We start from the raw sequence: 26,335 nt of genomic DNA, 5'->3' as shown, positions 1-26,335 counted from the left end.
ACAGATGGACGGGTGCACAAATAGATGGATGGATGGATGGAGGGATTGAGGGATGGATGGAGAGAGGGCGAGAGGGAGGAAGGATAGATGGACAGATGGATGGGTGCATGGATGGATGGATGGATGGATGGATGGAGAGAGGGCGAGAGGGAGGAAGGATAGATGGACAGATGGATGGGTGCACAAATGGATGGATGGATGGATGGATGGATGGATGGATAGATGGAAGGAGGGAGGGATAAAGAGAGGGAGGAAGGGTGGATGGATGGATGGTTGAATGGACAGATGGACGGATGGATGGCTTTGAGAGCCTTAGCTCAGTGCTGCCCTGCAGAGGCTGGAAACTTTGGGGTCTGCTGTGGTCACAGCACTCAGGTCTCTTGCCACCTGCATGTGCAGCTCAAAGGTGCAGAGACATCCTGCTCTTGATTAAAGCCAAGGATGAGGGGACTGTGTCTCTTCATAGATCAGCATCCGTGAGATAGTGTGGGGGCGTTCCTTGAGCATGTTGGGGCTGGGGCCCCACACTGAAACTGTCAAGTGATTACTCACAAGCCTGTATTGCCAGCTCTACTCTTCCACTGTGGTGGTTTGAATATGTTTGGCCCACGGAGTAGCACTGGTATTTGGTAGTATGGCCTTGTTGGAGCAGGTATGTAACTGTGGGCGTGGGCTGTAAGACCCTTGTTCTAGCTGCCTGGAAGCCAGTCTTCTGTTTGCCTTCAAACAAGCTCCTCCTGCACCATGCCTGCCTGGGTGCTGCCATGCTCCCGCCTTGATGATAATGGACTGAACCTCTGAGCCTGTAAACCAGCCCCAATTACATGTTGTCCTTATGAGAGTTGCCTTGGTCATGGTGTCTGTTCACAGCAGTAAACCCTAAGACAGGCACCTTGAAGGGCAGTTGGCAGACCTTTCCGGTGGGCCTGCTGGCCATGAATGAGGAGCTCTTGGCCAAGCAGCCTCTTGAGTATCCTGTGATGGTTTTAAATGCTCCCTGGTCACTCTGGGACAACTCCACTAGAGCTGTCACATTTCCTGCTGAAGCCACAAGTCCTGTGTCTGGAGACCTGTGTCCTGTGTCCTGTGTCCTTCTGACCTGACTGCTCCAGGTAAATTGTGCTGGCTTTGCACAACTCCACCCACTGTAGAACAGTGTCAGTGCATTCCGGATGAGCCTACTCACCCTGTAGCTGGCCTCACTCAAGACAAGTATGTTGTATCTCCCTAGAGACTTGACAAAAAGCCTGGGATTGGTTCAGTGTGGAGACGTTGTCTTAGTCAGGTTTCTATCGCTGCAGAGAATCACCATGACTAAAGCAACTCGGGGAAGAAAGGGTTTGTTTGTTTTACACTTCTATAACACAGTCCATCATCCAAGGAAGCCATGGCAGGAACTCAAGACAGGGACCTGGAGGCAGGAACTGAAGGAGAGGCCAAGGAGGACACTGCTCATTGCCTCGTTCCTCATGGCTTGCCCAGCCTTCTCTCTTATACAACCCAAGATTGCCTGTCCAGTAATGGACTGCCCGTGTGGGCTGGCCCCTCTCATGTCAATCATCAGTCAAGACCACACCCCACAGACTTGCCTACAGGCCAATCTTACAGAATCCTTTTCTCTTCCCAGATAGGTCTCGGTTTGTATCAAGTTGACAAACCAAGCAAATAAGAAACCCAAGTAGAGGCGTTGGGGATTTAGCTCAGTGGTAGAGCGCTTGCCTAGCAAGCACAAGGCCCTGGGTTCGGTCCCCAGCTCCGAAAAAAAAAAAAAAAAAAAAAAAAAAAAAAAAAAAAAAGAAAGAAACCCAAGCAGAACAGCAGTGTGTGGTGCATCTATTCATCGGGTAGAAGGGAGGCCATGCACAGGCCAGGCTGTGATTGGTGGGATTCAAATCCTGCCATATCTCCTTTCTGGCTCTGTAAGCAGCCCGTTTCTCAGTCACCTTGGATCAAGAGGCTTCTCGTCCATGCCCTACTTACCTAGTGTTGCAGCATCAGGTCCAAAAAGGCTTCTCCCAAGAGGACTTTTATCTGTTTTGGGGATTTACCATTGGCACGGCAGGTTGAGCCAGGTGCTGGGGAATGAATCAAAACTCAGGAGTTCTGGTTCTGTAATGAAACCTCTAAGAGTTCCAAAGAGTGAGGGGGACGCTATAAGGACCGAGGACAAACCACAGTGAAAGTATCCAGCAGGGGAGAGTCTGTGGCCAACCAGAGGCTTTGAAGGAGAACAGCAGTGAAGATCTGAGGGCAGGAGCCAATGCTACAGGACTACAAACCCCATTCCTATAAAAATAAAGTGCACTGGTGGTTAAAGAGCCAAGCTCAAGGGCTGTCGCTCAGGAGGCTGAGTGTTTCTGCTCTAAGCCCTGGCTTTGAAAGCTTAGAGCTACCGAGTCTCCAGCTCTTCAGATACAAACTTCCGTTTTGAAAGTCCATCTTCCAAAACAGGGTCAGGGCTGTTAATGCTGGGGTGGTGGGTCACACACATAATCTTAGTAATTTGGAAGGCTGAGGCAGGGGCATTGCCAAGTAGCTCCAGGCTGGTCTGGGCTACAGAAAGTAAAGTCTTTTCTGGCAGGGAGTGAGTGGGGTGGAGAGGGAGGGAGGGAGGGTTAGCCTACCCACAGTTTCTATCCAGATAGGAGAAAAAGAATCTGGTCATTCATGTAAAACCAACCCGTGCTCAGAAGATTCGAAGAGGGCTTAGCCTCTGCTGGACAATGGTTTGCTGATATGACTGGGCCTAAGAGAGTGTTTCTTCCAGAGACTGGTTCTCAACTTCTAGAAGCAGTTGGCTCTGGGTCAGCCGATGGTCTCAGTAGAATACGACCCCAAAGTGTGACAAACCCAAGCGGGTGTCAGACGATGGACTGCCTGGGTCCTACAGGCAAGTTTGAGAGTGGAGAGCCGGAGGAGAAGCAACCCCTGAATCTCAGGCAGTGTGTTTGCATCTTTCCGACTCTGTTCTCTTAATAGGTAGAACGCACAGCTCTGTGAACCACCTCATAACCGAGGAACAGCTCAAGGACGAGGGCTGGTCGTTCAGGTGTAGCCGCTTGCCCTGGAACAAGATCTCCTGGCTGGAAATCTCATGGGCGTCTCATGTTTCAGATTAAATTGTCTTCGAAAACGAATTCACTGGCAGAATCAGGATTCAGAAGCCCTCGGTGCCCAGTCGGGGAGAGCTTCAAGGACTGCTTAGAGCCTGAGAGGCTTGGTTCGGAGCCAATGTGATTGGGTTTAACCATAAAGTGTTATAGTATTTGACCTCAAACCGGGGGTTTCTACCCCACTTCGTATCCTTCGGTTTCCAGATGAAAGACACTCGACCTTTATATTTCTAATAAACCTCAGTCAGCAGTAAAACGTGGCAGATATCTATCCTCTAAGCTATTTGAATCTACTACTCCATCGATAACCCCAAATTAGAATTTGTCATGGTCCATCTGGGCAGCTCTGAACTCCAATTGGCCAGCCTTCACAGCTGTGTTTGCATGACTGACCTTCTCTTCCCACAGTCTCTTTCCCACCCTTCATGGTCTCCTCAGAGCCCAAGGCCTACAATCCAAACTCTGCCTCTCTCTCCTCTGCCTGCTATTGGCTGTAGGTGTCTTTATTCACCAATTAGGGATAACACGAGGGGACAAGGTCACTAAACGTCACTTGTATGTGTGCAGATTCTCTCGTCCCTGGGGGCAACCAGAACTTGGGGGCCAGTAGTTAGCATTACAATACATAGGGAAAGACCAAACCTCAACAACCAAGGCTGGCTTAGCAACTTGTTCTGTGCCCAGCTCGGTCTCGGCGGATGACAAGGACAATGTGGCACCCAAATTCAGCACTGTTGCCAAGTTCTCCCCGTCCCCAGAAGTTGACATCTGATTGACAGGTGGAGTCAAAGTTTATTGGATCACATCTCGGTAACCACCAGCCCAGACAGTCAAACTCAGAGATTTAGGGTGGTGTCTGGCCCATAAGTCTGGAAGAACTTAGCAACTTCACGGACTGAACACAGAGGAGATGCACACGTAGAGAAAGCTGAGAGGCCTAGAGGCGGGCGAGAAAGAAAATGAAAACATTTTCGTTTCCACTGGCAAACTCAGTCTTTGCCAGGAAAACTGGAATGTTGCCTTGGAGCACGTACAACCCAAGTCTCTCCACACAGAGAAGAAACAGCCAAACGATGAAAGAAATCACGGACTCTGCTCTTGATCTTGGCCAGGATACTGTGTTTCTGAACTCAGCTTCTTTGGACATGGGGCATGGTGAGAAGCACCTTTAATCCCAGCACTCGGGAGGGAGACAGAGGCAGAGGGATCTCTGTGAGTTTGAAGCCAGATTGGACTATACAGTCGGTTCTGGGACAGCCAGGGCCACGGTGGCACTTCTGTTTATCTTTGTAGGGCTTTTTTGTTTGTTTTGTTTTGTCTCACTGTCTCTCTGACTGACCTAGAACTCCCAGAGATCCATCACCCCGGCCTCCCAAGAGTTGAGGTTAAATGTGCACAATGGAGAAAGGAAGCAGAGACCAAACATTCTTTGTAACATGCAAGACAAGGGCAGTTCTTTTTTTTTTTTTTTTTTTAAGATTTATTTATTTATTTTATGTAAGTACACTGTCACTGTCTTCAGACACACCAGAAGAGGGCGCCAGATCCAATGACAGACGGTTGTGAGCCACCATGTGGTTGCTGGGATTTGAACTCAGGACCTCTGGAAGAGCAGTCAGTGCTCTTAACCACTGAGCCATCTCTCCAGACCAAGGGCAGCTCTTAACCTTTTAATTTTAGAGTTTGTAGTGTTTCCGAAAGTGTGGAAACAAAAAGGTTTGGGGACTGGAGAGGCTCTTGCTGTTCCCATGTCTCTGTCAATCGATGATTTTTTTCCTCGCTGCCTTCTGTTTTCTCTCCTTCTTTTCCCCTCTGCCTCATTTCCTTCGCTTTCTTATGGAACAATCACCCAACCAGAATGTCAGAATAAGTTCAGCGACGGTGTCTATTCCACACCCCACTCTGGGGCTTAGAGTGAGGCTTGATACTCAGTCGACAACACGGATGCAATTGTGCGGAAATATAAATCACCGCCACACACGTTTGTCTTCAAGATAATTTATTTCAAAACACACTGTTAAATGACACATCTTTGTGTGAGAAAACATTTCGTCTGAAGAGCATTCTGTAAGCAGTCAGCGTGCAGTTGGGGCTAGGTGACAGACACACATTCCAGAAGGTAAGATGCGTGCGTATCAGGGCCCTTCCCTCCATTGAGGCAAAGAGCAAGTGTCTGCTGAACTGACCAATAGAATATTCTCTCTCTCTCTCTCTCTCTCTCACACACACACACACACACACACACACACACACACACACACACCGTTTTCTGCGATGTTTTCAACATACCAGCTACAACAGGAGGCTTCTTTGAGTTTAATTTATATAATTAACACTTGACCCAGCAGTTCCTAACTCCAGAAAAAAAACAAACGATAAACCAAGCCCTGGTCTACAGTGTTCCCTAACCTCTGGAATGCAGAGGCTCACCCAGGGTTGGTTCATTGTGAAGACACTGAGTGCTTAAGTGGAAAACATATACCTGCCTCTGTCTCTGTCAGACCTACATGAAGACATCCCGGCAGCACGGAGGAGGGAGAAGCCGGCAGAGACCTTAGGAGGTGGCAACGCGGGCTCAGGTTTTGTATTCTCCTATCGATTTGTTTGGACAAGGTTTCAGTTTGAAGCCAGGCTGGTCTACAACACTCAATCCTTAAGCCCCGAGTGCTCGGATTACAGGCATGCACCATCACGTAGGCAGTGATGATGTCACTGACTACTATAATGACATTTACTATCAACTAGAACACTTTCACAACGATTGCAGTGCTTAGCACCCTGTCTGTAGAAATCTTGACTGTGTGGGAGTCGGCTCTGGGGAGCCAGCACAGGCTTAATCCAGCACGCCATTGGTCATGAATGAAATATCTAGAGAGTGTGGTCACCAGATCAGGCTTGGCTGACAGTGCTGGTGAGGTCAGCTACCCAGTATCCAGGAACAAACTATGTTACTGACGTCCTCCTTATGGCAACTCTGACTTGAGCCACTTGCTTGTCTCCAGCTGACTGACCCTTTTTACAATGCCCTGAAGAAGAGCCCTGTGTAACAGGGTGAGCGGAAGCCCCCAGGACCTCACTGAAGACCCTCCTGGGAGAGATGGGGTAAGTCAAGATATCCTGAGGGGTACGACTGTGCCCATTCTGCAGACAAATAAACTGAGGCCGTAGGGAGTCATTAGCACCCAAAGTAGAAGCCACAACAGCCAACACATGGATGAGTCCCTCTAAACCCTTCCTTCATTCAAAGCCCCTTGCTGAAACCCGGGAACCGTGGGGTTCCTAGTGCTTGTCACGTGTCGTGGTTCAGCTCTTACGTTCCAGAGTGCTAGACTCTGGAACTGAGATGCACTCTGTTAAAAAAAAAGCTCCTGTCCCCAGAGCCATTTGATGGGGGCCCTCACCGAGTGCTTATTATGTCCCTGCTCTGAGACTTCCGTCCTTGTGGAGAAGGGATCTTAGGAGCAGCCTAGTCCGTAAGACACAGGGTTTCAGGGGGAAGCTGAGGCAGGGTCATAAAGCCATCTTGGTTACAGCCTGCTGTCCCCAGTCAGAGTCCCAGCACCTGATAAATATCTTGGGCAAGAGGAAGGCGGTGGTGAATACGGGTTCTGGATCACAAGACCCCGGCAAGGGGATGAGGAAGGTGGAGACTCAGCCTCTGCTGGTCTGGGCTGGTGGTAGGGGACACCTCCTTCCCAGGTCTTCTGAGAAGCACTTGGTGAACACACCACACCATGTCCTTATAAACATGGCAGACAAGCCAACTCCACAGGGAAACTGAGGCACGGAACTAGAGCTTCCAGAGCCCTTGAAGTCTCACACTCAAAAGGGAGAGTTTGGTGCTCATCTCTCTCCCTGGTAAGAGGCAGCCTCTGGAGCAGGGCTCTCTACAGAAGGAATTCTAGATCATGAGTTCCAGGCCCCAGCAGGCAGGGATCTGGAGCTGGGCTGCAGAAACCAATGTCCCAGCATCTTCCAAGCAGACGGACCCCTCAGGAGGCTGAGGAGACCTCCAGGCGGCGGTACTGAATACCGCTGTGCTGCCTGTGGCCAAAGCTCAGAGGGAACCTGCCAAGGAAACCGTAGAATCAGAGAGCGGCAGACCTGGGCTCTCCCTGAGCAGGAAGCAGCGGACATCGTTGTCCCCACCCTACAGGGTGGGGCTCTGTCTCAAAAACAAAAGCCAGGGCTGGGATGGAGCTCAGTGGTACAATGCTTTCACATGGTTACACATGCAGGGCAAATCCACACACACACACAAATCCAGGGGAGCTGAGCCTTAAGTCAATGCAGCGCCAACACTAATGGTACAAAATAACTGAAGGAAAGCAGCGGGGATCCGGGATGGGCGGTGAAGGGGTGAGGGTGGGGGGTGACAGGAGATGTGATCATCCAGCAATAGAAAGAGGAGTCTGAGGTCCTGAAGGACCCCCACTTTTGAGGTGCCGTCCCAACCCCCACCCCTCATCCACCACATACCTCCTCATCTGAAACTGCTGCTCTATTTCAGCCAGCGACTGTCCTTTTGTTTCAGGAACGAGTAAGTAGATGAAAGCTAAGCCAAGGACAGCGGTCAGCCCATACAGCAGGAAGGTCCAGGCCAAGCCGATGGCACCTTGGGACACGATGTTGGGAGTGTGGGTCAGGAGCAGGTCCTAGATGGAGAGCCAGTAGTCCACCCACGCACAGGTCGGGGCTGCCAGTTTGCAGAGGGCTAAGAAGTCCTCAGGTAAGGACTTTTCAGCCAGAATGTGACAGGCTGTCCCTGAGGCTGGGGCCACCAACACAGTGAGGACAACTTGTAAGGAGAGAAAGAGCCCTGAGAGTCAGAATACCCATGTGGAGGAGTGGCTAGCTGCAGGGCCTATTAGAGGCCGCTCCAGAATTTCTGCTCTAGAAGGCCACAAAGGGTCACCTTGAAATTTGAGCTACAGTTGGTCTAGACTAGACCTGAGCCAGAACAGGAAGACGCGAGCTACTGCTCCAGCTCAGAACTAGGGGTTCTGGACCATATCAGAGAGACCTCCACGGGCAGCTTCTAAAGTCAGTGGGCCCATGACATAGAGAGGGGACTTGAAGGAAGGGACTCTCTATAGAGGGGAAGCCAGGTTCTGCGAGGGTGTCTTTCTCTCTGGCAGCCACAATTATCCTTTCCATCACCCTCCTGTAGAAGTGGAATCTGCCCTAGGCTGGGTCTGTAGGGCCAGGCTTCAGTCCTCGGACACCAGGCTGGACTTAGAAATTATTTCCCCATCCATGACGCGAGGCTTGAGGGCTCTTGATGGGTCCTTCCTCTTTCCTCCCTCCTGATTTTGTCTTTTTATCCATTTCACATATCCATCCCACACAGCAACGAAGGAAGGCTGGGAGACTGTCATGTGGGTGGCGTCTCCAAAATGTCCACACAGCCTCACGAGCTAGACATGCAAACACTTGACCACCGGAAGTAGGCAAGTAACCCAGTCCTAAGAATGGCCAGGGTGAAGGAGCCTCTGGGCATCAGAAGAGCAGGCCATTGGTTCTAGGAGGGGCAGGTGATCTCGTTGAGCCAATGGGAACAGGACCCAGGACTTGGGCTGCAGCTTATGAGAGAGGTGCCCCAAGGCATGCTGGCTGCGGGGTGGGGGTAGGGGTGGGGGTGGGGGTGGGGGGCGGGTGGGGGGGCTGGTGAGGGTGGGTAGGGGGGCTGGTGAGGGTGGGTGGGGGGGCGGGTGGGGGCAGTGGGGGTGGGGTGGGAGGTGGGGTAATGGGGATAGCAGACTGAGAGATAATGAAGGACAGACCCTGGAGTAGGAAAACCCAGGACTGGCCTTGCTTGAAGCCACCCACCCGGCTCATTTAGGTGACCTGAGATAAAATAGTCCCTTTCAATTCACAAGTGGGCTGCATCAGGTTTCAGGCCGCTGTGACCCAGCGAATTTGGTCGCTTTAGCTCTGGAGAGAACTGTCGCAGGGTCCAGCTGGACCCCACCTAGGATGAGGCCAGAGTGCTCACCGATAAGGTCGAGGAAGGACAGGCTGATGAAGAGGTTAGCTGCCCAGTTGAAGCTGCTGCAGAAGGCGAAGGCTCGCCCTCGGATCTCCACCGGATAGATCTCACTGAGGACCAGCCAGGTTACTGGAGGCGAGAGCAAGAGAGATTCTGGGCACCCATGAACTGAACAGGCCACCTCCCACCCTTGTTAGTCAAGGCCTGTGTCATACTCCTGGTCTCAGATTCTCTCAACTGCACACCCTCTGTGCTTCTACAGGAATCCTGTGAATAGCCGAGGTCTCAGGTTCCTGGGACATAAGACATTCAGTGCCAAGAGCAGAAGGGTCCTAGGCAAACTCGTATGTCTGTTTTTTTTTTTTTTTCTTTTTTTTTCTTTCGGAGCTGGGGACCAAACCCAGGGCCTTGTGCTTGCTAGGCAAGCGCTCTACCACTGAGCTAAATCCCCAACCCCGTATGTCTGGTTTTTATCTGATTCATTACATTCTCTTCAAGCCAGTCCTTCCGATGGAACCACTCGGGTATAGATCTAAGGATTGAAGAGACTTGAAGTTTAAATTATGGTGCCAGGGGTGGGGGTTGGGGGAAGGGGGTGGGGCTTAAAAACTTACAGGTACTGTTGGGTTTAAGCTAATGGGGGTTTATATATGCAAGGAACCCTGGAGCCTCAGCCTAAGTGTCCCTAGACTAATAAGGCCCACTGAAAGGGACAGAAAGCTCTGGATCTCCCTGCCCTATAAGCCCTCCTACCTGGTCCAAACCCAAAGGAGAAGGCGCTCACGTAGACCATCATGCAAACCAGTGCAGACCAGCAGAGGAGGGTATGCTCCGGGATGGGACTAGTGGGCACTGAGGAGTCAATATTCAGAGCTGGTCCCAGGGACGCTGTGATGACTGGATGGATGGGTCTCTCAGTGACTGACCGGACTGGTTGTCCTTGATCTCCACTGGTGTGTAGCACTGGTGGTAGAGATGTACGCACAAGCAGACCCGGGGTTTGAGGCAGGTCCACCTGCTGGCTGGTGTTGGATGTGGCCAGGCAGCTGGGGCCAGAATCCAGGGACACAGCAAAGCTAACTAGGCCTATGCCACTGACAGACAAGGCCATGAGAGCACAACCAGAGAGTAGAAGGGCTCTACGGCCTACACGGTCCACCAGCCCCGTGGCGATCAGGGTGGCAACCACCTTCACAGTACCAAGCCCCACAGAAGCCAGCACAGCTGAGGAGCCCCCATGGAAGCCAACAGAGCGAAATATGGTGGAGGCATAATATAACACGTTGGGTTGCCCTGTTAGCTGCTGGAACAACACTAGCCCCAGCCCCACTACTGTGCGGCTCCACATGCCGTCCTGAGCCCTGAAGAGGTCCAGAAAGGTGTACTGTGCCTTCACCAGGCCCAGTTTGCTGGTCTCCCCTCCCTGGAGTGGGATGAGGTCTTGGCGGGCTGCTGTGCCTTCTGCACCAGCAGGGAGAAAGAAGAGGCTGAGTGACTGTAGAAGAGCGGGTGCAGCCGCCCAGCCAAACATGTGCCTCCAGCCCCAAGGCCTGCCAGCCAGGACGTAGTTGAGGCCATAGGAGAACAGGATGCCCACAGTGATGCCCACCTCGTAGAGGGATACCAGCACGCCCCGCTGCCTCGGCCCCACCAACTCTGACACGTAGATACAGCAAGCCATGGAAGACAGAGAGATGGCGAAGCCCACGGATGAGCGGCCCAGGAGAAGCCAGGGAAGGGAGCCGGCCAGACCCAGAATCAGGCTGCCAGCCAGCAGCACCACATTGCTCCCCAAGATGGCTCGTCTCCTGCCATAGCAGTCAATGAGGAAGCCCCCGACAAGGGAGGCGAGGAAAGCACCCAAGAGCAGGCTGCCCACCAGGAGCTCCTGTTCCAGGCAGCTCAGCCCGAAGTCCAGCTGCAGTGGTAGGAGGGCACCGGATATGACAGCCAGCTCATAGCCAAAGGTCAGGCCCCCCAGCAGAGACACGGAGGCACAGAGCGGGAGGACAGTCGGGCCAAGGCCTGGGGAAACAAAATGAAAGGGCAGGGCTCATATTGACTGTCATAGAGGGTCTGCGTGTCACTTCTTCCCTTCTGTCTGTCAGCCCTCCAGCTGTCCGGCTGTCTACTGTTCAACCACCTGCCTTCCTCCCTTCTATCCACTGACACATCCATCCATCCTTCCATCCCTTACTCTAAACATCCAGACAGCCATCTGCCTGCTCAGCCTGTCTCCATACACCCTTCCTTTTTCCACCCATCTACCTACTCCTCCTTTTTCCCTCCTTCTCTTCCTTTATCCATCCACCCACATATACCTCTGTCTATCCATTCATCCTTGCGTTCATCCATGCATTCATCCATCCTACTTTCCTCCCTCCCTTCCTCCTGCCAACAGACATACTCATCCCTCTCTTTTTTCCTTCCTTCCTTATGTTTACCAAACCATGCAGTCGCGCATTTACCTATCCACCCTCCCATCTCTTGTATCCACCCACCCATCCATCCATCTATCTCTCCATTTCCCCTTTAATTTGCCCAACCACCCATTGGTTCATTGACCCATCTATCCACAGACCCATCCATTTCCCACCATCTTCACAGTCCATTGGTTGCCATGTTGTTGCAGAGAGCCACCATCCAGCATCTATCACATGCTGGCTGGGCTCCCAATCCTGGCACTGCTGTGGTATTGTCCAGGACCGTGAGCCAGACAACTGATAAAGTTCATATCATTTCAGGTGAGGACTTCACACCATCAGCACTGGGCAATGGAGGAGCCCTGCTGAGCTCTGCTTTACATGAGGGAGGTGTGGGGTTGGGGGTGGGTGAAGCCGTGTGGGCCTCGGGGTGGAACACTTGTCTACAGTGAATGAAGCCCTGAGTGTTATTGATAGATTGCCAAAGGAATGGAAAATCGGTTTTTGGAAATCAGGGTGCACATCTGACCAGTTACCACCCTCCTTAAGAATCATGAAACTCAGTTGGGGATTTAGCTCAGTGGTAGAGCGCTTGCCTAGCAAGCGCAAGGCCCTGGGTTCAGTCCCCAGCTCCGAAAAAAAAGAAAAAGAAAAAAAAAAAGAATCATGAAACTCTGTGTTCTTATGAGACATAAGTAGGCCATGAGCATAGCAGGCAGAAGTAGTACAAGTTTGGGGCCAGCCTGGTCTACACAGCAAGACCCTGTCTCAAAACACAACTAACTAGCAGAGAAGGCAGAGGAATAAGATAAAAATAGCCATCTACAGGGACAGAAAGGCCACATGCCCATGACTGTGGGATGTAGTCAAAGAGACAGCCAGGTGATTTTCATCAGAAACCTCAAAATAACCTGACAATAAATTATATCTCCAAGAAAGGGAAGGAGAAAAGTTGCAAGAAAAATAGCCCCAAGGAACAAGTGGAGTTCGTGAATTTAAAATCAAATGTTAATGAGATGGTAGGTGGTGGGAGAATCCATAGTTGTTGGTCATGAAGCCTTGAGGGTTTGCACAGAGTGAGGAAGGAGAGACAGAAAATACAAATGGTGAGGGATTTTAAAGGGACTGTGAGCAGGGACACTGGAGGCAAGCACAGCCCAGTGATGCAGTGTTTGTCAGCCGAGATCTCTCCCACCCTCATCCTCAAAGGCAGGTTCCTAACTTTATTCATGAAGGGACACCCAACCTTCAGAGCCCCATCCATGTTTCCAGAACACTTAACCCCAAGCGCTTAGAACTGGATGCTATCCAGTTCGGCCTGCTTCGCAAAGAACAATTTAAATGTATCAGCCAAGCTCTCCACATTGCCCACTCAAGACGCTGCTTTTCGATGCCAAGCCTGCTTTTCACGGAATGTTCTAGAACATAGAAGCCTCTACACCTGCGCTGTTGCATACAGTAGTAACCAGCCGCGTGTGGGCGACTGGGCATTTGAATGGCAGCTAAGGTGATGGAAGGTGTCGGGCTTCATTTCCATAAATTTACTTAGAAAAACAGTCTCTTCGTGCCCATGACTTCGGAATAAAATTCCTTTCATTACTATTAATAATATTAATAACTCGTGTGTTTGGTGATTGCCACATTGGCATTGGAGTTGTGCAGGTCATCCTTACGTTTTAATTCACACCTTTATGCACAGATATTTCTGGAAGCATCTAGAAGCAGATAGCAACATCTACTACCCCACCCCCACTGCCGACAAGGAGAACTTTGGTAACACGACCGACCGCTAGATTTGCTGAGAGCAGTCTCTGGTCCAGGTGTCACTTTGATTACTAAGCTTTAACAGCTCATTTGTGTCTTACCACGGCGTTATGAGATGTGCCTTGGTATTACCAATGAGGGAATGAACTCATGACCAGAAAAAGGAGAGGCCTTTGCAAGAGGCAAAATCAGGCCATCAGCACCCCTAGATGACAAATGTTTGTGCGATAGGATTTTATTCTGATCTCTCCTTCCTGTCTCTTCCTGGGTGTCAGACAATTTTTATGAAGAGGCAAAATGCTCATGGTGGAAAAATCGATGCGATTTTCACCTTCTTTCTTCATGAAGGAAGCACCCACTGCCTGGCCCACTGTGTTGTCATTTCTTCTAGGTTCCACCCCACTAGTTACCTGGCTGCTTGCCCCCTCCTCTCTCTTGCTCTTGTGTTCTTGCTCCCTTCTCTTCTCCTCTTGCTCCTGCTCCTTACCCTCTTCCCCCTCTCTCCCCATTCCCCTCCCCACTTTCTCCATTTGTTCATGGCCAGCCTCTCCTCCTTCTCCCCCTCTTCCTCCTCTCTTCTTCCTCTTCCTCCTCCTCCTCCTTCCCTTTCTCCCTCCCTCCCTCTCCCCCCTCTAACTTTCTCTCAACTCCCCTCCCTATGTCCTGAATAAACTCTACTCTATACTATACTGTCGTACTTCAGGTGGGGAAGGAATGCCTTAGCATGAGCCTGAAGACATATCCCTGGCTTCTCTTATCTCTTTATAAAACAAAACACACTATCCTCACCTCCTTTGGTCCCTCAAGTTCACTCTCAGAGGCGACATGAGGTGATTACTAGAGCTTATGTATGAATTGAACCCACAAAAAGCTTGTGTTGTTGGGGAACTTGATCCCCTGTTGGTGGTGGTGTTTGGGAAGGTTCTGGAAACATTAAGATGTGGAACCTGTCTGGAAGAAGTAAATCACCGACTCACTGCCCTTCTCTACCCTTTGCTTCCATTCCACCACGAGGTAAAAGGACCCCTTGCTCTATGCTTCCTCTACCACACGATCCTGCCTTTATGCAGTAGACCAAGACACCATGGACCAAACACTCTAAAACTGGGAAGTCAAAATAAGCCTTGGCTACTTTCAAATTATTCTCTCTAGTATTTGGGCCGCAGCTACGGAGAGTAGCTAAAAAGGTGATTGGTGCCAGAAGTGGGGTTGCTGCTGAGGCTGTACCTGGTGGTTCTTAAACCTATGGGACTTATGGTTTGTGGGAAGGGTTGCAAGAGTTTAGGGATATGGACTAGAGAAGCCCAAGAACACTATTATCAGGGCTTATTGAACGTGTCCTGCAGAAGCTCAGAAGACCAGAACACCAACAGGAATGTAGGCACTGACGGCCAGGCCCATGAGGCTTCAGACAGGAATGAAAGTTCTACTCAGAACTGGACTAGACACCATTTGTTACATTCCAGCAGAGAATTTATGTATGACTTGTTGGCAGCCTGAGAGACTCTTTGGAGATCTAAATTTAAAAGTCATATTTTAGGTCCAGTGAGACTGTCTAAAAGCAGGTAAAACTGCTTGCTGAATAAGCCTGGAGTTTGAGTCCTAGAATACACAGAAAGCCAGATGTGGTTGCCGCATCTGTAATACCAACATTCCTCTGCCAAGGTGGGACACAGAAATGGTAGAGTCACCCAGAAGCGTGGAGGCAGCTAACCTGGAGCTCGCAGAGCAACAACAACAACCAAAGAGGCCCTGGCTCGACAAGGTGAGAGCAGACTGATTACCTGAGGCTGTTCTCTGATCTCCATATGCACAGGATGGCATGTGTACTCCTGCACCCTCTTCCCACCCATACACACACACACACACACACACACACACACACCACCTCCACCACCACAACCACCATCATCATCACCTCTCTCACACACACATGCACACACACACACACACACCTACCTCCGCCACCACGACCACCATCATCATCACCTCTCTCACATACACATGTATACACACACATGCATACACACACATCCCACCACCACCACCACCATCATCACCTCTCTTTCACACACATGTGTACACACACACACCACCACCACTACCATCACCTCTCTCTCTCTCTCTCTCTCACACACACACACACACACACACCATCATCACCACCTCTTTCTTTCATATACACGCATGTGTGCACACACATACACACACACAACTTTTTTAGAAGTGATTTTTAAACAACTAAACTGAATGGGAATTTCCAGGTAGTCATATTCAGGCTATGACATAGCCATTGGTAACTGCTTTTTGCCAGGTTTACAGTGAGAGTTGGGAGCCAGAGCGGGGCAGCCTGGCCTGAGAATCCAGTGTGAAGTTGGGCCTGAGGAAGGCAAGATCCCTGAAGAGATTCACACCTTTAAAAATAAGCCAAGCACACTGTATTGGATTAATAGATTGGATGGTTTGTGGGCATCTGAGAAATCCACCAATTTCCATCCACTCCAAAGCTATAAACTTAATTAAAAGGCTTTCCTGGGAGAGGAGAGAGCCCTTGGGGATACTGTGCTGGCCCAGAGCCACTTAGAAAATAGTTTCCTCAAGGTTTATATCATCATGCCAGGGATCAGCAGGCCACTGCAGCCGTGGATCCCAGAGGACCCTGTCACCCTTGGAACTGGTGGGAGAACTTCATCGTGGAGATCCTAGGGAATTAGAGGTACCAGACCGTCCACTAAGGAAAGCCACAGAGGAGCCAGCTCAAACAGAGGCATGTGGTCCTTAGTCTCTCAGTTGACAAAGACAAGGCGGTTTAAGCCCACGGAAGCTCATGCCATGACACCGTGGGTCCCAGACACCAGCCATGGATCTCCAGGGAGTCCTAATTGCCTGTCTGAGGTTAGTTCTTGCTTTGGCTCAATTTTTCCTTGAAATTCTCCTGTTTCAACCTGTTAGAGGAACAGTGTTTATTCCCTGACAGGGCTAAGAGAACGAGCCTTTCTGTACTGCGTTATCTACAATTGGGATAACAGCTATCTCCCTAGTGTTAGCTACAGTGACTCTGCCCTGAACAGCCTAGGGCACAGTTTTAACAACAAGTTACCCCATCCACCATTGCAGCTTAAAACCTCCAGCTTCCCTTGTCGTTTGGAATGACATCCAAAGTTCTCTTCACAGCCCTCAGAACCTGGCATGATCTGCCCTACTGGCCTCTCAGCCCCCTCCCCTTATCCACTGAGTTGCTGAGCCTCTGGCTTAGACCCCAATGTGCATTTCTGCCCAACCCCCAGCCCCATCTCAGCAAAACCCACTTCTGGACAAGACCTCAGGTCTGCCTTGGCCTCCTGTGCTACCCAAGGAACACACCTCCCGGCCTTCATACCTCTGTGTGTTCCACAGCTCGTGTTCATTACCTGGTCCCCAGCTCCTCACCTCGAGACTGAGAATACAGTCTCCCTGTTCACGGTGTGTCCCAGCCCCGGCGCATGGTCTGAACCTCATGTCCACGGAAGAATGAGAAACTGACTATCCCTTTAAGTTTCTGAGTCCAGAAAAGATAACAGCAATCTTGATCCCCTGCAGTGGCAGAGACCTGTCCTCCTGGCTGGAACCCCTCATTAGTGGACCTATCTCCTCTCACCAAAGCCAAATCCAGCCCAGGAGTTCTGTCTAATCTGCCCCTGTCAGTGCCCTGTCCCTAAGGCAATACCCAGCACTGAGGTACTTAGCAACCTGCTAGCTGACTTGGCTCCGGGGTGTATAGCCCAGTCTGCATAACTGGAGTCTCCTTGGAGCTGTCTGCAGAGCCCCCAATGGTCTCAGCATCCCAAAGTGACTCTGTCTGCAGAATCATCACTCTGGGGCTCCTGGGGGGCTCTCTGTGGTCAGGCCACTCCCCAGGAAGGCGGATGGACAGCGGGGGACCGCCCTGCCTGTCGCGGGGTCCGGGAGGATGTGGGGGTGGCCCGAGATCCGTGGCCGCGACTTACCCATAGCTAGCGAGTAGCGCTGGGCAGGCGGGCTGGGCTCTGGGCCCTGCACGTCCTGGTCAAATCCCCGCTGTAGCCGTGGCGGATAAACTTTCCCCAGAGCTAGGGCCTGCGCCCTCCCTCCGCCACGTCGGCCAGCCCGGCCTGAGCCTGGGGGGCGGGACAGAGGGGAACCTGGTACCGCCCGGCAGCCAATGCTGTGGCGGCCCTGCTGCTCCACAAAGGAACTTACTTTAAGTTTCCCTGGAGAAACTGTCACTCTGCAAATAGTTACCACAGCACTGTGGCCCACCCTTCACTGGCCTTCCGAGTGTACACACACACACACACACACACACACACACACACACACACACACATCCTGTGACGGGCCTCTCCCATGTGTACCCCCACACCCCACACGCCCCGCCCCACACAGCACCTCTGACATCTCAGGCATTTAGAATCGTTCACTCTCTATCCTGATAAGCACAGGAACACTTGCTCAGACTTGGGGTGGCCCAGGGAATAAGGCAGACAAATTCCTTGTTCCTACGGAGCTTACTTGAAAAGGCAGAAGAAAATTATCTAAAGGAGTCAGAGGAGCACAAGGAAGGGCAGCCGCAGAACATTAGCCTGGGTGTGCAGCCAGGCAGCTGGGGATGGCTGGGTTGCTTTGTCTAAGGAAGGAAAACTTCAACTGGGGCCTGATAGACCAGGTCCTGGGGACTGTGAAGGGGATGGCAAAGGAGTCAGTGGGGAACAAAGGAGCATCTGAAGTGAAGGCGGGGGGTCTGGAACCTAGGGGTTCAGAGAGGTCAAGTGGAGAGGAGTGGATGGGCCAGGAGCCATACCCTGAGATCTTGAGGCACTGTTAAAGAGTGTTGGTTTCACTGTAGTTCTGGAAGTGGAATATAAGCCCTCCTGTATGCCAGGCGGGTACTCTGTCACTGAGAATATCCCCAGTCCAGGAATGAGGAGTTTTATCCCAGTTGAAGGAGACAAATTCTGATGGGTACAGGGAGCTGGGCAGCTGACAGTGGTTGGGATGGAGACAAGTGGGCCACTCAGAGGGAGACTTGGTAAAGACTGGAAGGGAACTGCCAGGGGGCTGGGCAGGCAGGGAAATCTAGGGTTCTGCGCTTACTGCCCTATGGCTTTGGACATCCATGTGGAATGGGGGGTTGGGAGAGTTGGCTTTGCCCCTAGGCTGGGGACAATGTCAGTAAATCTTAATCCAAGACCACAGGCAGGCTCAGCAGTCAAATGAGCACAGCCTTCCCCAGTCTCTCCTGTGCTCACACACAGGCTCTCTCACGAATGTATTCACACCAGCCCAGCCTTACGAGTACTTTCTCCAAGAGGGCCAAGTACACACAAGTACCTTGATTGTGATGGTCTGTGTATACTTGGCTCAGGGAGTGGCACTATTAGAAGGCGTGGCCCTTTTGGAATAGGTGTGGCCCTGTTGGAGTAGGTGTGTCACTGTGGGCATGGGCTTTAAGACCCTCATCCCAGCTGCCTGGAAGCCAGTCTTCCACTAGCAGCCTTCGGATGAAGATGTAGAACTCTCAGCTCCTCCTGCACCATGCCTGCCTGGATGCTGCCATGTTCCCACCTTGATGATAATGGCCTGAACCTCTGAACCTGTAAGCCAGCCCCAATGAAATGTTGTCCTTTATGAGACTTGCCTTAGTGTCTGTTCACAGCAGTAAAACCCTAACAAAGTCATTGACAAAGAGATGTTGTAGACCAGACCTTCTGAGGCAGGGCCCTTTGGAATCTGGAAAGACTGCAAAGTTTGAACGCCGGGACCAGAATTCTTTACTCTCTGTCCCTAGTGCATGTACACCAAGAGATTGCAGGGAGAAGCAAGCCATGTGACAGCTGGGCTGAGATGCCAGGACGCTGGGTCCCTGACCCTCAAGGTGAGTCTCACTTAACTGGAATTGGTGGCACACACCTCGTCAACCAAGAAACGGATAGGGGGATTGAGGGCAGCTTAAGCTACTTAGGGAGACCCTGTCTGGTTCAGCTGACAACAATGACAGAGTCCAGCTGCCAGCCATGCTGTGAGAAAGCCCACACTAAATACACACACACACACACACACACACACACACACACATGTATATATGTATATATATATAATATATATCACTACATATTGGCCTCAGTCTGGGTCATCTTGAAGCCAGGCTCTGTGAATGATCCCAGCCCCCAGGAGTCCTGTCCAACCCAGGCTTTAGAGATTATGTAGCAGTGACAGATGAAATTTAAGGCCCCCAAATCCCATGCATGAGTATAATAAATGCTTGATTGAGCTGTACACTTTTCCATCAAATTACAGCAGTAATAACTGGATGGAAACGGAAACCATTGAGTGAACCTACTTTTGACAGTTACTTAACATCTTTGGTGTTTCACCTCCTGGTTAACCCCACCACAGCCTAAGGAGGTAGGAATTGTTACAATCTATCCCGGTTTTCTGCAGGACAAGAAAATTGAGGCCCAGGGGAGATGGCACCTCATATCACAACAGACAGGAAGCAGAGTTCTGGGCCAAAATGCATGGTGGGAATAGCCCTCAAGAGCCCCTAGCAGAGCACTTCCCCCAGTCTCTAGTCTCCACAACCTTTAAGCCAACCTGTAAGTTGGACATTCAGACTCAGATGAGCCTGTGGGGAAGGGGACACTTGGGATTCAAACTGTAACAAAGTTACTGGGAAACTGTAACAAAGAGTTACTGGGAAACAGGACTCCTTCCCCATGTAGCCCCTTCAGCTGTGCCGTCATTCTGCACAGACTGCGTCTCAGCCTGTCCCATGTGGTGGCTCTTTCCTCTTCAGTGGAACTGGCATCATACAGTTCATCAAGGGCATTCACTCCTGTGAGACTATCCACGGAAGCTCTGTGCCTGGAATGTTCTAGATGGTATTGGTCTTCGTGGCTCACGCTGTGCAGTAGGGATGTCTGCCTAACTGTCCATTCCAGAAAATTGAGGCATCTTTCTTCACTTGACCCTCTCAAGGAGGAAGCACCTTTTGATTGCTTCCCAACAGTCCCTGCCCCCTGGCATTTGTATCCTAGGGTCATCCACTTCCCTGGCTTCCATGCCAGTGGTGGAGACCTAGTGAGAGGCTTCCAGCAAACGGAAGATAAAAAAACCAGATTTACAATCTGGTTATGCAAGTTGGCATTCTCAGCCTTACTTGGTATCCTGGTCACTTAACCATTCACTCTGACCAAGCCACTTGCCACAATGTGATGTCCCCTACAGAAGCCCCCCAAGCCTACCCCCAGGCAATTCTAGACTGAATCATAGTGCCAATGCCCCCAGGCACTAACCTGTAGGGAGCCTTAGATCAGCTGCCTGTGAAGGACTGATCCTCAGCCAAGACCGCAGTGTACTCGGGCCTCACCGCCAACCCTGCCTGCCGGACACGTCTTCCTGGCTGATGCCTTGCTCTCAACCATTGCCACGTGTATACAGCATAAGGGGGTTAATTTTACTTCCAATCATTAGGTTTGTAGTCATTTGTTATGGAGAAACAAATAGCACGTATTCCATCACTATCACTCACCTTGATTGAAAACAGGAGGAAGCCACCTAAAAGGAAAAAGTATGGACCAGGTTGTGTATCCACAACTGGGGGATTGGGGTGAGAGGGTTATTCACCTTCCTAAGTCTCAGCTACAGCTGAGACTACATGACTTTGGACACACCACAGACCTGGTTTATGTATTGTGTCTCTTCACAGAAATGAAGCCGTGTGAATGGGAACTTGTTAAAAGTCTTGTATTTTCTTCTTCGCGCCAACCTTGGGCTAAAATGAAGTTCCAGGACTCTGCCTTGCACACAGCCAATGCGCAGGGACAACGTTGAGGGTGTTTGTCTTCCTTGTACTCATGAGTATCAGCTTAGACGATGTCCTGGTGTCAACCCACCAGGGGAGATGAACTGAGACAGGCAGAGGGACGCAACACTCCCAGAGCACTGAGGCACGGGCTAAGTACCATTGGTCAATGCTACAGAGACTGTTAATTTTGATATAGATTTGGGTTTTTTTTTTTTGTAAGCGCTCTTTAATGGTTTTTTCTAATGAGCAAAACCCTTCAGAGCAGGGTCATTCCATTATACATTAAAATCCGGCAAGGGAGCTATTGACTGAGGAGTCACTTCTCTGGCAAGTGACTGGATTGCCTCGATGGCAGGCTGGCCTTTTTGGACACCTTATGGTCACTCTGAGGACACTGCAGCTGAAGTCAGGACTCCTGCCCCAGCAGGCCTTGTTCCAGTCAGGACTGCTCCAGACATCTTGCAATGGCTGCTGTTATGCAAGACCTAGATATACTTATCTTCCCTCAGAATGGGATGGGGAGCCCTTTCTCAGTAATTCGGGATTCCAGAGGTAGTGGAGAAGAGGCCAGGAAGATAACTAAGGGAGCAGAAATACGGAGGGGCAGTGAGGAGCTAAGATCAGGGGCCACCGTCCAGTCTCTGGAAGAGATCCTGGGAGCTGTCAAGTCCTGAGGACAGTCCCGGCATCCAAAGCCAAGCTAACACTGCTCCCAGTGACTGCTGAGGGCTGACACCTGAGGCTCCGGTAGCCCAGCCACTCTGGGAGCTTAGAATCCTGACACCTGAGGGTATGGAGTAACTACGAGTTCCTGGTGAGAAATTGCTCCAAGCACTTAGAGATTCATAAAGGAAAAACCCTTTAGTAATAGCAGTGGCCAGATTCTGGCTAACACACAAAGGAAACCAGCCCCAAGTCGGAAACTTGCCAGTTTATATAGGCCTTAGGCATGCGTGTTATGTCCCACTGTCATCCTTAAATCTCTTTCAAGTCCTGGCCCCAAGCCACGCTTCTAACAACTTAAAACAAGATGCAGGAATTATTTCCTACGTTCATTCGTGTTGTTCATTTAAATATTTTCCCTAGGAGGGAACTTGGACTTGATGGCATACTGAAGGCTGTCCTGGTGTGAGGTGTGAAGTTGTCCCCGTCCCCCCACCCCCCCACCCCCCTCCCAGCTGCCGAGCTGCTGGTTGGTGGAATGTTCTTTGTTATGAGAAAGGTCCTAAAGGCTGGGTTGTAAGTCAGACTTTGTCTCCTTTTGTTATGGGAATGGAGCCTAACTGAAGGTCAGTTTTGCTGAACAAACCTCGTGGTAGGCAGAAACTGCACAAGACTGTTTCTAGCAAGCCTGATTAGATGACTATTTCTGGTCCTACTGAAGGGGGGGGGGGCTTAAGTTCTACCTCATGCCACTTAATTGTGCCAATTTTGTGTACACAGGCTAGAGTCATCAGAGAGGGGGGAGCCTCAACTGAGAAATGTCTCCTTAAGACTTCACTGCAGGCAAGCATGTAGGGCATTTTCTTAATTAGTGATTGATAGGAGAAGGCCCAGTCCACCATGGGCGGTGCTATCCCTAGGCTGGTGGTTCTGGGTGCTTAAAGGAAGATGGCTGAGCAAGTCCTGTGAGCAGCAGCCTCATCAGCTCCTGCCTCCAGGTTCCTGACCTGGCTTCCTTCCACGACTAGCTACGAAGTAGAATTGGGAGCCAAGCTGACCCTTTCCTCCTGAGTTGCTTTTGGTCACAGTGTTTCATCACAGCAACGGTAACCCTAACTAAGACAGTATTCCCTGAGTAAGGATATTTATAGATCCTGTATAGTATCAAATCTATTCCAGTCCCTTCTGTGTCACCGAGGCCTCAGAACTGTGATAGTAGTTGACCCTGACTACTGCTAACTGTTGCTAAGAGGAGCTGAGAATTACACTACCTGCAGCCGAGTGCTGGGCTGCTGGCAAACCTAAGTCAGAGCATAAATAAGCCTCTAGCTAACATAGGCACCCGGAGCCATGCGCCTTGGCGCCAGAGCCTGGAACCACAAGCCTCTAGTTGTCAGGACTTGGACTTCAGTTTCAGTCAGCCCCACCCATAAGCCTTTGGCATACAAGAATCCCTGTCTGTCAACACTAGAAGAGCCACTCCTTATTTACCTGTGAGTTCTGATAGCGGCAAAAGACCCAGCCAGCTGATAGGAGATACAGGCACTGCAAATTTAAATAACAATGGTATCTATGCAGCTCCACCTGGTATTACAAATGGGAGAGCAAGCCAGGTGAGGTGGAGTGCTGAGGGCTGTGACAAACCAAAGACCACCAGTCCAAACAGGAGGCAGCGAACACGGCCAGCTATCTGTGCTGTTCACGAAGCACGTGACCATGCCCACACTGCACAGATGTGCTGAGGGAGTGGTCTGTGTGGTCTTATCTGTAAAGCTGTCTCTTAAATTGGACATTTTTGAGGAGAAAGAGCAAACCTACAATTGTCTGGTTAAAGCAAGCTTTATTTTAGAGGTGTGCCTGGGAACAGCCAGCCAGCTATCTCACCCTAAGTTGGGATTTTACAGAGAGCCTTGGATGTGAGGAAGACAAGATTTTTTATACCTCAGGGGTATCGGGGTTTCCAAATGAGGGAGTTGATGGGCAAAATGGGTGGGTTACAGGAACAGAATATAAGCATAATGGTTACTCGGAATGACCTCCTGAGACAAAGACATGGTGGCCATTCCTGGAATGTGCAGAACCATGTGTAGTTAAGGTTACAGGAGGGCACAGCCCAAGCCTCGAGGAACAGGGGTTTAACCATAAACAGGGTATGAGCCTACTTTGTCTTTGTAAGGTGGCTTTAAGACTAAAATGGAGGCAGGCAGGTTCCTCACCGGCCAGAGTCTTACCAGAGCATCACAGAAGGCATTTGACAACCATAGCCCGAACTCTCTGGGCAGCTGAGCAGCAGGGCTGAAATTCAGCCTGTCACGGCCAGGGGACCTGTGCTCAGCTTGTCACGGTCAGGGACCTGTACCCAGTGTGTGCAGTCTTCCACCATGGGGGCCTTCTGCTTTCTTGTCTTGTCTTGTCTTTTTCCTCTGCTTTTCTTTCCCCTCCTCTTCCCTACTTGACAGGGTCTCATGTAGCAGGGTCTCATGTAGCTCAGGCTAGCTTCCAACTCACTATGTAACCAAGGAAGACCTTAGACTCTGTCCTGCCTCAGCCCCTCACGTGCTGGGACTACAGGTGAGTGCCACCTTGCCTAGGTTATACAGTGCTGGGATAAAACCCGGGGCTTTGTGTCCATCGATCGAAGGAGCTGGAGAAAGCTAGGGTAGGGGAGGTAGTGAGATCTGAGAAGAGCCAGGGTGCCAGCATGGGCTCTGAAATCTGTAACAGGCACTTGTGACACTGAGGGAGCTCTTTTTTTTTTTTTTTGGTTCTTTTTTTTCCGGAGCTGGGGACCGAACCCAGGGCCTTGCGCTTCCTAGGCAAGCGCTCTACCACTGAGCTAAATCCCCAGCCCCACTGAGGGAGCTCTTTAAGCCAGCTCCAAACCCTTCCACAACTTCCCACTGCGCTGAGGACGTTTGGTCTGAACTCCTGCCCCCTCCAGAATCCCCCCTCCTGCCCCACCATGCTCCCTCTGCACAGAGCCTTTGCACCTGCTGTTTCCACCACAGGAAACTGATGGGGGGCTGCCCTCTGCTGTGGGGGTGCAGATAACAGGTGCCAGCTCCTCAGGTGACCCCTGTGGGGGAGATAGTTGACAGAGGAGAGAAGAGGAAGAGAGAGGGATCTAAGGTCAGATGGTAGCTAATATATTTCCCCTTCCTTAGAAACATGCTACTTGTTGCCACTCTCATCATGAGTAATACAAAATGTCCCCACCCTGGATGGCAGTATGCCCAAGAGGAGGCCCCTGCCCTCCACCCACGTGCACCCTGGTCAGAGCACAGTGTCATATGGAAACATTATCTGTCCCTGTTCTTCTTCTGGGGCAGGGCAGAGGCACCTCATAAGTCTCCCCAGAGTGAGTGACCCTCCCCATGGTGGTTTGAAAGCAGTACCTCTGTGACCCAGGGGTTTCAGGGTCTTGTCCTAGGCATTGTCAAAAACATAGGAGGCAAGAATTGGTGAGAGGAGAAGAGTTTGTTTATAGTTTGCACAAGAACTGGAGAGATTAAATCCTCTGCTTCTCTCTGTTTTGCACTGGCGGTTGTCTTAGGGTTTTATTGCTGTGAAGAGACACCATGACTATGGCAACGCTTATAAAGGGAAACATTTAATTGGGGCTGACTTACAGTTCAAAGGTTCAGTCAGTTACTGTCATGGCAGGAAGCATGGTGGCAGGCAGACATGGAACTGGAGAGGTAGCTGAGAGTTCCACATCTTGATTGGCAGGCAGCAGGAGGAGACAGTAACACTGGGCCTGGCTTGAGCATCTGAGACTTCAAAGCCCACCCCAAGTGACTCACTTCTTCCAACAAGGCCACACCTATTCCAGCAAGGCCGCACCTCCTAAAAGTGCCACTTCCTATGAACCTATGGAGACCATTTCATTCAAACTACCACAACAGTGTTAGAATTCTAAAAAGAATGAAACACACACGTTAGGAGCTCCACATGTCCAGAGAGTAGCTGTGAGGTGAGCTCTCACAACTGCTAGTGGCAGCCCTGTCTTGGAGGCAGTCATTCAGCCACAGGCTCTCAGTCCATTCCCATCTCTCTTCCTGGATAAAATTTCTGTATTCTTAGGACCCCTCCCTGTTATAGAGGACACTAGCTCTCTGCATTGTCTCTTCTCAGCAGAGCACTCGGTACTTCTTGAGGAATGTATCTGGCCAACCCACTTCTCACTGGCAGCCGCACATCCCTACCACACTCCCTTCTGGAGTATGCATTTCTTCGGATGAAGCCTTGAATATATGACTTTACAGTCCAACTTGCACTTCATACTACCTGCCCCTGGAAGTAGCCAAATGAAGAAGGCTCCTTCCACCCACCCTTAATCACCAGCTTCCTGCTCTCCTGCCAAGGTACAGGGGCCAGTTGTGGACCAGCCTGTCTCTCATCTCTCCAGTCAACTCATTTTCTCATTCGGTGTCTTTAAAGTCTCCACCCACATCTCTAACTACCTTTTCAGCACCCAGATAGACAAGAAGTTACAAGTCCACTTCCCCATTTGGCTGTTAAAAAAAAAAAGTCATACACACACACACACACACACACA

The 26,335-nt window shown here is 50.7% G+C and overlaps 2 protein-coding genes across 2 annotated transcripts in view; one reads left to right on the top strand and one right to left on the bottom strand.

Moving 5' to 3' along the window:
• Positions 1 to 26,335, top strand: part of Elmo2 (engulfment and cell motility 2) — a 273,759-nt gene that overhangs the window by 39,647 nt on the left and 207,777 nt on the right. The window lies entirely within an intron of this gene.
• Positions 5,099 to 17,394, bottom strand: Slc2a10 (solute carrier family 2 member 10). Its single transcript, NM_001108963.1, is given in 5 exon segments — positions 5,099 to 7,181; positions 7,593 to 7,728; positions 9,109 to 9,231; positions 9,856 to 11,127; positions 17,276 to 17,394. Coding segments are annotated over 5 exon segments (1,611 nt in total). The 5' UTR covers positions 17,280 to 17,394; the 3' UTR covers positions 5,099 to 7,105.

This window comes from Rattus norvegicus, chromosome 3, assembly GCF_036323735.1.
Source record: "Rattus norvegicus strain BN/NHsdMcwi chromosome 3, GRCr8, whole genome shotgun sequence".
Classification (NCBI taxonomy): domain Eukaryota; kingdom Metazoa; phylum Chordata; class Mammalia; order Rodentia; family Muridae; genus Rattus; species Rattus norvegicus.
Note: the sequence above shows the minus strand (reverse complement) of the source record. Positions and strands in the feature narration are given on the sequence as shown.